Source organism: Mastigoproctus giganteus, chromosome 5 (genome assembly GCF_048544385.1).
Source record: "Mastigoproctus giganteus isolate SK-2022 chromosome 5, ASM4854438v1, whole genome shotgun sequence".
NCBI lineage: Eukaryota > Metazoa > Arthropoda > Arachnida > Uropygi > Thelyphonidae > Mastigoproctus > Mastigoproctus giganteus.
In genome coordinates, this window is record NC_143579.1 from 21,001,050 (window position 1) to 21,014,139 (window position 13,090).

The window sequence follows — 13,090 nt, forward strand, 5'->3', positions numbered from 1 at the left end:
GCCGTCCTACCAAGACACTTATTACATACGCTTCATTCATCTCTTTAGCTGTTTCCGATGCAGTTAAGCCCCGTCTGACGCAATAACGAATCACATATCGCTGTTCAATCTGTAGGTCAGAAATAATATTTACTTCAAAACGATCTTCAGTTGCATGTGGCTAAAAAACTCTTCACGCAACACTAACTCGACAAGTATTGGCGTGCGCACACAGAGTCTGCTCAGTAGCGATCAGGGAGAGCGCCTCTAGCGGTAGTTATGGAAAGTTCCGCGGTAAACATAACGTCTTGACCAATCCGCGAATTAAATAATTACTCCTCGTACATGATATTTGTTACTAACCTTTTAGTTAAACCCTGATGGATATCCAGTTAATGAATGATAAAATTCATTTATTTAAACTCATTTCTTCCGTTTCAATTTATTATTTCTTTTTTGATATATTTTTAGCTTTACTGTATATGACTTTGGTAACGAATATTATTCTCTTTTCTGTTTTTGCTCTTCATGTTACACATTTTCTCCTTTTAGTACTTTTATCCAATCATGTTTTATTAACTACTTTCATTTTTATCTCCCAGAAATGTAAAATTAATATTAAAATATGAAATAAATTATCTGTTAAACAGCTTATTTCCTTGACCTTCTATGGCAGGTAGGTCTCTTTAAGTATCTTAAACAAGGCAACATCCTTCTTTCATCCTACCCATATCTAAGTTCAAAATCAGCACTTCGTCAGAAGATACCCACTCGAGCAACATCCTCATCAGTTGATCAATCTGGAGAAAACGTCATCTACACATGCGCATTACGAAACTCGCTTTGACCAGGTTGTATTTGCCTTCATAATATGTGGAATTGCTGATGCAATTCCCTGCGTTAGAATTCAAGATATTTATGATTTTTAAAAGGATATGGAAATAAATGGGACTAATGCAAACAAACAAAGTTAATTTCTGAAAGGATGTACATATTAATAAGTTTATAGTCAGTTGAATTAGCCTTTGAACGACATAAATTAGAGTGGCTATTTTCTTTAAGCGCCACAAAATAATTGTCTCTAAATGTCAGTCTTGACGTCAAGTTATAATTATCTTTATTAGGAAATGTGCAGTCATTTTGACGTGGTTGTAGGCAGGAGATTTTCTATTGTCTAACTGTCGTGACAGCTACCATAAATCACTGAGACTGTCACCAGCTTTGTTGGGATGAGAGAAAAGCTTTGTGAATTTTTCACTTTGGAGCTATGGCAACAAAAGCGTGGAAACATAAAGCTTTCAAAACCCGGAAGTTTCATATCGCCTTCGTAGGAAATTTAGTGCTTATAATACAAAAGAATCGTAAACAATGAAGTACAATTGCTACTAAACTTCTACTTAATATCCATTCAAAATGTGTTTGAAAACGAACATAATAACCGAAGTGTTCCAACGCACAAAGGAAAGCAATAAGTGAACCTTAAAAAAGAAGAAAAAATAATAAAAATAGAACCTCCAACCTGATATTAAAGTTTAAAAATATCTCGGGAATGAAACGACTCGTATTTTATTCATGTCAAACACGGGTGCAGCTACTACAGTTGAGATGATACACTCTAGCTTCTTGGTGGGTGTAAATGATCCAGCGTGCATACGAGGTGTGATCATAAAGTCCTGGGACTGATCTAATATCGGGAAATCATTAAGCTTACCGTCGCTTTGGATGGATTTTCTTCGAAGTGCTCTCCCTGACACATGAAGTATTCCTGAGAGATTCCTATCAGAAATGTTCCATAATGATGAGTATGGCGGATGGTGGTCAGAGTCATAGAGTGTTTTGTAATAAGATATATTTGAATGGAAAGTGGCAAGTGTGCAGTGGTGTTGTCATGATGAAGTACACCAATTCCCTGAAGCCCACAAGGAAACATACTTGATAGATTTCTAACAGGAATGGATTTCTGATAGGAATATATCAGGACTGATTCCAGTATTACTAATTCTTAATTCGTTTTGAATTACTAATACTTTCTGTATCGCGTACTGAATACAGTAATTTCCTCGATTATTTAAAATCTGTGAACTTTTAAACACCCTTTTCAAGGGCAATTTAAGCTTGGAAAACAAAATAAAAATCACGGGAAGCTAATAATGAGTAGGCGGATGGTGACCAGAGTCATGCAGCGTTTTGTAAGAAATTTTGGAACGAAAAGTGCTGAGTGTGCAGTAGCGTTCTCATGACGCAGCATTAATTCCCTGAAGCACACATTTTCTGCTGTTTTCTCACTGCAGCACATCTGTCCTGATTGACTTTTTGACCATGAAGGAGAAATCATAATGAATAAAGCCTTGATGGAAATTGCCTTGTTTCGAGGCCTTGGAGAAGATGTGGTCTTCCGTTGAGAAGACTGGACCTTTATTTCCGGGTCATAGCCGTGCACTCCCTACTCGTCACTGGTAATAATGGAAGAAACAGTCGGCAGTCGAAGAACTTTACAAACGCGAACTCACTGCACTCTGTGACTATCAGTGAGGATGAAAAGCACAAACTTAGCTGTAAACTGTCTCATTCTTCGATCCTGTGTTACAACTGATGATATATCCTGTAAAAAATAGCAATTTCATTAGAAACTATAGTCAAACATTGGTTTCATTAAAATCGCTCATTTTACAATGCAACCGCACGAATTGACTGACTGCAGATAAACGGGTGATTAATGTGTTATTGTCTAGAATTTAGACTCTAGACGAGTAACCGAACATGTTGCAACAAGTCAAAACTCCTTACCTCTCGTCAATTTCACCATGTAAAGTCAGTTTCCGGAATTCTTTGTTCACATCTTATAAAAACAGTTGAACGGAAGGGGATTAGGTTCCCTTCACTGGCTCCATTCACCCAAATCATAATGAAAGATCATACTCGAATAATTACAACCGTTAAATAGGAGATCTATACCTACCTACAACAGTCAACATCACGAACAGGCTAATGAGGGGATGTGTGTTCACTTGGCACTCATAGAGACCGGCATCTGACAACTGAGCCAGTTTGATCTGAAGCATCCAATCGTCTGTCCTTTCCATGTGCGAGGCTTGGAACCTGTCGTCTGCTGTATAAGTTGTGAGTCCTACTGTTAAAACATGGAAGTCCCTCCTCCTTATCCACGATACCTGAAGGTATCACAGTAAAACATCAAAAATAAACAGATTAATGGAAAAACTAAATAATTTTTCTTTTAATTTCAATCAGACTTAAATAAAACTCTCATAAATGTATATAATATATAGTTAAATAATACTGATTATTCTAAGACAAGTAATCAAAATACCAGACTATGATTTTGGGGAACAAAAAAAATATCTAAGTTCTATCTAATACGATTATATGCCGTTAGATGGCGCATTTTATATTTATAACACGAGTATATGCCGTTAGATGGCGCATTTTTATTTCTAATACGAGTAGATGCCGTTAGATGGCACATTTTTATTTCTAATACGAGTAGATGCCGTTAGATGGCACATTTTATATTTCGCTAGGTTATCATTAAAGTACTTTAAAACACGTGCGGAAAGTTTCAATGGGATATCCTGTAATGTATATTTATAAAAATAATAAATAATGCATTCACAGTGTTGAAAACAACGAAGGAAGCTAAAAATGAGAACTAAACTTCCCATGTTTTTTGCAAAAAGAAGAACTCTTTTTTTTTTTAAAAAAAGTAAAGTGATCAAAATTGTTATCCTGTTTTCTTATTTTAGGTGACAGACAAAGCTGACCTAGATCGATTTTTGATACTGAAATGGAAGCGAAGTCGATTAGGAGAACAAAAAATATATGAAAGGGAAAAAAAAGTGTTTGTTCCAACATCGGGCAAAGCAAATACCTGAAAGAAAATAAACCATCAGCTGGAAATTATTGATTGCTTTCGAGCTTTGTATTTGCAACGTTATTGGTCGATGGTGTTGAAATGGCGCAAAAGAGTTCTCGTCTTGTTTCTGCTGTCAGAATCCTATTCATCCCTCCTAAGCCATACAGATAAACAAACTTCCATTATTCCCACCGAGCCAGTCCATTATAAGTCACTGAGGTCTAACATTGCTGTTTCTCTTGAAGCCCTGCAGCTCGCAGTGAACACTGCAGGTCACATATACGAGTTTACAATACTAATGGAGAACCAGTGTTTCTAATTTTACCATTCTCCTGCTGTGCTCAGGAGTAAAGAGGATTTTTTGAGTTGTAAATGCCAGTGTGTATTGGCTTTTATTTAGTAGTGAATGTTCTCATGTTTCGCGATTTTCTTAATTTGCAATGGAAAACGTTTACGGAAAAGTTCAATGCAAATGAGGAAAGACACTGTGGAGACCTGAGTCAGCTGTAATACTTAAAATTTCTCACCTGCCATAATTCATACAGCGACCGAGGGATGTGATGGCACAGAAGGATTGTCTTTTCAGTTGAAAGTTGTGTTGGCTATAATGCGTTTTATAAAAAAAACATTCGCTTGTTTCCAACTTTGATTGCTGTATTACAAACAAAGATCTATTATGTTACAATTGCATTAAAACTTATAAATTGTATTCCACTTTTTTTTACTTGCAATTTAAATAGCATTTCTTCTGTAGTTTTAATGTGGTGAATTTTTTTTTTTTTTATTATTTATTATTATTTTTTGAGTAATGGCATTGTAGGAACAGTTTTAACCATTCTGTAATATTTTAGAACCTTCAAACTGTATTAACAGATAGTTTCATACTGTAGATCATTATCTTAATTAGAGATTTTAATTTAATCTTAATTTAGTCTTATTAGAGGTCTCAGGTTACTTAATTCTCTCTTAATTAATTATCTTAATTAATAATTATCATCAGATGGCTTTAGAAGCATTTCATCCTTCTTCAAGAAAAAATAGAGAAAGAGAGCAGCAATCCAAGACCAATCCAAGAACAACTTTGAAAATTTTCTAACAATCCGTGAACAGTTGCTACTTGATTTTCGCAAACTGGAATGCAGATCACAAATGGTTCAGATGTAGTAAAAACAGATACGGGCCTAAAGAAGAACCCTGTGGGACACTGAGTGGTAAAGCAAAACGAATCGAAGCCTCAGCAGTAATGACAACAGAAAAACTACGAATATTAAAACAGTGTTAAAGAAAACCATATTCACAACTGCCTTTAGGATTATAAAAGTGGATTTTTATTTGTTAAGTGTCTCAATTGACAAATAAAATCCACCTGATTTAGTTGGTTGAGATAGTGGACAAATCAACATTTCAAAGATGTTGGCAAAAGCTATAAATAAAGTGATAGAATTCAAGTAATTTGAAAAATAAAAAAAAGTTGCGCTAGAAAAATCTCTATGTTATATTAATTTTTTTTTACTATTATTTTATACGAGTAGCCACTTTATTAGGTACGTCTACCTAATAGAGATTATGTCCGTATTCAGCCTTCAAATAGCTAGGATTCATATTAGCATGGACTCAATATGATGGCGAAATGTGCTACAAGGATTCTGGTCCATGTTCACGTAATTGTGTCTCCCAATTATTGCGGATTGGATGGTTGCGAGCTCTACCCTAAATTCATCATTCCGTCTCATCCTCTAAGTGCTCAATTGGATTGAGGTCCGCTTTCTTGCAGAAAGTGTTCTTTGTGAGATCCTTCTTCCGACCTGAACCTCTTTCTCTTTCATCTCATAGATGCAAAGGTGCATTTAGATTTTGGAATCAGTAAGCTAGGAGAAAGTTTTTCCGGTGTTCTTCAAACTACTCCTTCGGATATTTTTAGCGAAAGATGGTTTGCACCGTCATCCCGAAAGTACTCATCCTGAAACATGAAACATTGTCAGATGCGCTTCTGACACCAATGCAGCCGCATCTGGTGCGTGAAATAAGCGGGTTCTGTAAAGGTCTCCTACTCCCATAGTGCATTATTTGTAGAATCCTTCGCATACTGATGAAGCCTTAAGCCTTGTGATGTCATGTCCGTTCATAGATGTTTTCCCGGCCTTTTTTCCATTTATGAAAGGCTCAAATGATAGTTTTTTTTTTAACTCGATAAATTCAGCTGTGCTCTCTAGTGTCTTCGCCGATAGCAAAGTGGCTATAATCACCTTCCTCTCCACACCGGATGAAAAAGGCCCAGTTCGAATCCCTTTGATGACACCAGGAACTTTTATGAGTATTTTACACTCCACACTTGAGTTATGCAAAATCAGGCGAGGATAGCAAGGTTTATCCACCGGAAACTCGAGTTTTTCGTTAATCAAATATTAGCTTGTACCGAAATAACACAATTCTCGGCTGACCCTACTGAAAGCGCATTCATCACTATAACTCTTTGGAAGTCCGCGAAATCTGTGCCTATTGCCGATGAAGTGGTTGGAGCACCAGTGGGGTCACAAGCTTTATAACGCTTTTCTGCACGCGCCACACTCCATCTGACCGCTTTGATTTATAGTTTTTTGCATTCACCCCCAACCTCCATGGTCTGGTTAAAGTGACCCGGCAGTGTACATAAGATTAATTGAAAATGTTATAATTTGTGGCCCATATGATATTTGCTTCAATACATTCTTTTCTTGCAATTTTATTGCTCCCCATGTCCTTCAAATTTCAACTTCTTAGCACTTTTTAGGATTCTAGGATTTCTAATTTTTTTTTTTCATATGGGAAGTATATACTCCAAACGTGACACAAGAACCCAAATTACTGCAAATCTAAGGATATAGAGTTTTACTTCTCTATTCCAACAGCATTTAAAATAAGTTATCCAGTGTACTAACAACCGCTTTCTTGCAAAAAGCTGATGGGGACCCATCATCATTATCTATAAAGATAAGATGTAAAATGTATCTTATAAATTCAAGCACTTTGTTGAGCAGCACCGCCTCCCTCCAAAATCTTTTAATAAAGTGTTCTCATTAAAATACGGAAAACGATATTAAAAAGTTGATGGAATTTTGCGTAAGTGAGAAAATCATTAAGAGTTGCAACAGCCAAGGGACATCCGTGTACTTAAGCGAATATCTTATCGACGTCGAGGGGTCCAAAGATGAACATCAAAGTGTGCTGCTTTAATATAAAACCCAGTTGTTGTTCGTACACTTCGTACTAATGGTGGAGAGTTGAGATAAGGAAATTAGCTCATTATTCCTGCAACGACACAAAGAATAGAAAGTAAATTATGGTTTAACGAAAAATAAAGTTTTAATATAAGAGCTACTAAGATAAAATTAAATTTGACGGTAGCAACTGTTTTCGCTTTAAAATTGCATTTCTTAAACAATATTAGTATTGGCAAGACGATACAAGGACGCGTTAGTTCCTTGCCAATAGCAAAAGCATTTTTCCATTAGCACAAACAAAGAAAAATTAATTAATTACCTTCTTTAAATTTATCCAAACTACCGACTTCCATCTAGTGGATATTTATTCCAATTATCGATAACTCGTTGATCGGAGAGTGTTTACTGCATTACCAAAAAAGAAACAAGACACCTGCATATTTCAAAGAATCTTTCATTGATACAATATTTAATAAAATTCGCCCATCACTGCCCTTAAGTTCTTGTGGATAGAACTTAAGAATGGCACAATGGTAGAATGCCGTTCTTCCCACACCGAGTGGAAAAGACCTATTTGAATCCCGTCGATGAACTGAGGCATTTTTATGGGGCTTTTTCACAACTTGGCTAAGTTAGTTGGTCTCAGGCGAGGGTAGCATGGATTTTCCTCCAAGAAACTCTGGTTTTTTGTCCAGCAAACAGAAAATCGACCACAGAACACATGCAATATACAGAGAATATATACGGAGCAATATATTCTCACTGCATTATACTCTTGTCGGTAGACTCAGAGTCAATTTTGGTCCATTCTTCCTTCAACAGTGGTCATTTCAGTTAATGATCGCAGGCATGCTGCGATGGCCCGAAATTCTAGTTGTAATTTATCTCAAAGGTCTTCAATGTGGTTAAAGTCCGGGATCTGGGCAGATCAGTGAAGTTTTTGTATTGTCCTTCGCAGTGGATGGAACCCTTCGATGTCGCCGCAGTGGAAATCGTTAAAGCTAACTCTTCTATCCAAATACTGTATTTTGTCGACCTGTTTACGTCTAGCATGAACATACGTGTTTTTTAACATATTCCTAGCACTGTTATTAAATAACTGAATAGTCTTTAGGGTCGCATTATTCATGTATTTAATGTTTTGCGCTTTTTTATTAGCAAACCCCAAGACGAGAGGTATTAGAACTAAGTACCGTGCATGGGTTGAAGGTTGAGAAGATGAAAGAATATACTTATTTTTGACATTAGACTTAAACTTCTGTAGATTGTAATTTTCAGGAAGATACGTGCGAATGACGTTGTTCAAGATAACGGAAGCTGAAGAAATAAAAGTATAAGAAGAAAAGTTGGTTCTCTGAGTTTTAAATTGGACAGTAAAACGGTGCTAACTGATTGTGGCACGTGTTCGAACTGGTTTGGAAGAGAGAGGAGAAATTAAAGAAGCCAATTTAGAAGATCAGTGCCCATGGAAGAAATCTGTAGAAAAGGCATGCAGCAGAAACAGTACGTCTATGAGACAGAGAGTGGAGAGACTTTGTTAGAAATGGGTCATTAATTACCCTAACTGCACTCCTTTGAATGTTATCTAGAGCCTGAGAGAGGTTTTAGGGGCACGGTCCTAGGTGTCGAATAATATTTAATGTTAGGGCGGATTTGCGATTTGTACAGAGTGAACAGCTGTTTGGAAGAAAAGTAAGGCCGAGAGCGAAAGAGAAAACCAAGTTTTTTAGATGCAGAGGAAGCAGTATTTATAATGTGCTTGTGCCAAGAGAGATTCGAAATCAGGGTAATCCCCAATAGAGATATGCGACCTTGTCTAGAAATCTAAATGTCATCGAAGATAAGCATAGGAGCAGAAGAATCCTTTTTGCGAGATATAAGACAAGACTGAGTTTTAGATCGATTGAAATCAACTAAGTCATATTTGCTCCACTGGAGAATTACCGCGGGATCAGCATTTAGGGAATTGGTATTTAGGGTACTTGGATTTCAGAAACCAATTAATATTCAATTAAATATATTTTAAATTATTTTAATGTCATGTATGTTCTTAAATTGGACGTTTACCTTACTTATGCCCTCACAGGTAGTCAGTGTTTACGAGCTCTCACTGTCTTTCTACATTGTGCGTAAAAACGAGCGTTCGAACCCCATAAAGAGGCGAGGAATTTCAAACAGTTGGCGAGTCTGGAACCTATCTAGTTTTTCATTTAGAAAACCAACGAGACGCAGTACACTAAGCCTCATAGCCTTAGTTGCTTTAACACAAACTAAAAACCAAAACCCTCCTAAAGTTAGCGAACGTACCAATTTTCTTTGTCATTAGGGAGTAATTATACCAGATGGGTAGTTATTCCATTATTATTAAAGCCTGACTTCTGAAACTCCTTATGAAGTCTTTGAAAGTCCCAGGGGTTCCGATATTAGAGCTGAATTATTTACATTTCTAGCAAGCCAAAACTCACATTAATCACTGCATCAATCAGAAGATATTCAAGACGGTTCTGAATAATGTCTTATATTGGAAGCGTTGTCGCAAATTATAGGATCAAAACATATTCTTTACAGTCGTGAAATGCATATTTATGAAACGTTTCCTCGGAGATTAATTAGTATACGCTTAATTTACATAATTGAAATAACCTCGTTAAAGTGTTTTTAAGAATAATTACCTCACACAGTGAATGTAGATACAAATGAGTTGTTTACGAATCCTGTCAGAGGATGCTATTAATAATATTGCAATATGATTAATTGCGCATAAATCACACTCGCAGTTTGTAAAACACACCTAAACAAACGATTTGGAGTGACAGATTTGAGTATTTTAACAGCAGCCAATTGAAAACAGGTTTGACGTCATGGATCGATTTATAGGAATTTACTTATTTTATCTATATTAATTATTAATATCTGTTAAAAATATTTATTAAAATATTTAGTAATTTTTACTAATATACATTTTTCCTTTATGTTTTAAGTTTCTTGAAATTTTCCTAAAGTTGAATTTTAACACAATTCTCCTTCATTTATGCATAAACTTTATTTATTTTTACATTGAAGCTGGATAAATTTTCTGTTTTCTTTCCTTAAATTTTATTTGGAATCTAAAAGACATCTGTAAAAGTGTGTTCGAGTATTATGAATGGCAGGCATTTTTCATTAACCTGGATCAACAAGTTCAAGATGATAAATATCAGTTTCTTCCCTTTCAAAGGTGAAAGGGTTCTAAAACTAGCGAATATCTTTGAAGTATTCTACAAAATCAAGAAATCTTAGACGAAATTCTTCCTGCAACAACTCTAAACTCTCACGAAACCTTTCGTGAGGAACTTTGCTACTTCTTTCTTATGACATACCCTTGCAACAAGGGAAATGGAACAAGTTTCTTTTACTCAGCTGTTTATCAAAGAGTTTGCGTTTCATTTGGATAAATTTACATCTGAAAGCATTTCGCAAACTGGTTTTCTTTTCCACGGCAGTCTGGTGTTCTGATAATTTAAGTGGTGAGTAAATGCTGAATCTAAGACGGGAAGGGCAACTCGCTGCCTGTTGGTTGCCCATTATTATCGATCTCTTTCAATAATTCCCAACTTTGAGAGAAATCAGATGAGAACGGATTTCAAATCTCACCAAATCAACAACAAAACCTTTTTATTAACGGATACAGAATGCATAATGGAGAGAGTTGCATGAATATCTTTAATCTGCAACGGCTGTAACCATATATATGACCTTTTACCACTTGTTTCTTTTTAATTCTGTCGTCTATTTTATTTCGGAAAAGTTCTCGAATATATTCCAGACGAGACATCAAATGGGCAGGACAAGATTTAAACATTTAACTACTTATTGACTCCCCATTCGTAGACTGAACAAGATATTTACAACAGCTAAATGTCACACTGGTTAGATCAGCAACATTAAGTTCTGCCCTGTTACCCCATTTGAGGCTGACCGATACAAAATTGACTGATAACTTCCCAGTTATCAGTCAATTTGGTAAAAGTTTCTCGATGATAACTTCCCTTATTTTTGGCAAACTTCCTGATATGCTATCGTTCCAATCTGTGTTTCCTATCTCTGCCCTATCGAGATACACGATAATCAATGGAAATTATCGGATTTAAATTTGAGAAAGATGTTCTGTGTTCGCTCCAGTAATTGCCTCTGTGAATAGAGCAGCAATTTCTCTTGTTCCGAACTAGAACAACAGCCGGACTACGTGACTGCAGTTGCATGTCACAATCGTTATTCGGACCCCATATTGCCATGGGAGACGTCACCTGTGGGTGTGTCATTGTTATGCACGTGCGTTCTCTGACAGGCGATACTTACGTTACCAGTTTTCATTGTGAAAAATGGAACGGGCGAACCAGTCAAATCACCATGCTAATGTCGCGTCAGTCAGTGTAGAATGGAGGACATATTCGCCACTGGAAACTTTTGTAGAGCACAAGTACGCCACTCTGCTCATACGAAAGAATGTATTTTTTTATCCATCCCATAACCTGCCAAACTGGCTTTGGAACATACACAATTAACAGGAAATAATATTATTATTATTTATTATTATTATTAAAATCAGTTTATTTCCCAAGAAACCTTGGGTCACCCCGGGACGGCTCTGTGCCAGAAGAGTGTGAATATTTACAGACTAAGGTGCGAGGAACACGATGTACAATAAACAAGAGTACATGCGTGCTCGACCCGAGACTTTTACAGGATTAAATATACAAAATATACAGTAATATACAAATTATATGATTGCATGAAGACAAAAAGTCTTTGTCATATACAAATAGGTAAGTTAAAAACAAAAAAAAAAAAAAACAGTCAGTCATGTCCAGGAGCAGGTGAGTATCATAGATTCATTATCTGGTAGCAGTTCTTGAGGATTTCCTTCCTGTAGGGCTTGTCTTCACAGAACCTATCAGGGTGGATCCTAAATTTATTGAAGATCCGAAGACAATTGGCTGGAAACATGTTCCTCAGGGAATCAATGCTTGACAGCGTAAGACGCAGAGGGAGACAGGAGTCGGGGTGCTCCCCTCTTGCCCTCCTCGGGCCAGAGATTAATGTGGATACCGACGGAGCATCAATTCGCCCCGTTATAAGCCGTGCAAGTGTGAGGACATTTTTTGTCATGATGAGATGCATCCAGGGAGTTGTGCCCAGATTTTTTATTATTATTATCTGTTTATTTCTCTTTCGAGACACCCATAGACAGCACGTGGCTAGAGGGTGTGGTTACATTATAGTATTTACAAGCATGTTTACATGAACTTATTTACAAAATTTGGAGATGAAAACACAGAATATGTGGTTAATGAATTAATTGTTAAGTTGGTTTAATTAATTACAAATGGTTGTTAAATGCTAAATATTATTATATAAATTATTAAATTAGTCTTCTTATTATATTTATACTTGCCGATACACATTACCAAAGATTTCTGTCCTATACATTTTGTCTGTACATAGTTTCTCTGGATCTATATTTAAATTATTAAAATAATTCACAGTATTTGCTGGGAAAAATCTCCCCAGAGAGTCCAATTGAGTCAGTTGGCACTTGAGACTTGGTTCTTCTCTGTTTATTCTCGGTCGTGTCATCCGAGGGCGAGTGATCACGTTTCCCACTTTCGGCGCATCTATTCTCTCCGTTAGTAGCTTTGCCAGAGTTAAGATGTTTCTGGTTGTGATGATATACTTCCAGGGTATGATGTCCAGATTAGCAGACAAGACCGCTCTTGAGATGGTAAACGGTTTCCCGGCGATCTTGTTTAGCCATCTCAGGAGCCAGTATTCTACTCCTAAGAAGGCCTTGATGTTGCTCTCAGGGGCTGATGACCAGATAGTCGATGCGTACAACGGAATCGGTGTAACGCATTTAAGGATGTATTGAATTATAAGATGAGGGCTTCGGAGACCGGTGAGTTCTTGTCTAGTGCTCCACAGTGCTGCGTATGTCTTTTTCCTAATGTGTTCGAAGTGAGGTATGCAGTTTAATCCTTCATCCCACTTAAGGCCAAGGTCA

The 13,090-nt window shown here is 36.6% G+C and overlaps 1 protein-coding gene across 2 annotated transcripts in view; it reads right to left on the reverse strand.

The window, feature by feature from the left end:
- Window positions 1-13,090, reverse strand: part of LOC150085230 (zwei Ig domain protein zig-8-like) — an 88,366-nt gene that overhangs the window by 13,007 nt on the left and 62,269 nt on the right. For both annotated transcript variants that reach the window (XM_090373104.1, XM_090373103.1), the window contains exon 3: window positions 2,939-3,149. In XM_090373104.1, coding sequence (XP_090229230.1) covers window positions 2,939-3,149 — 211 coding nt within the window. The remainder of the gene's footprint in view (window positions 1-2,938; window positions 3,150-13,090) is intronic.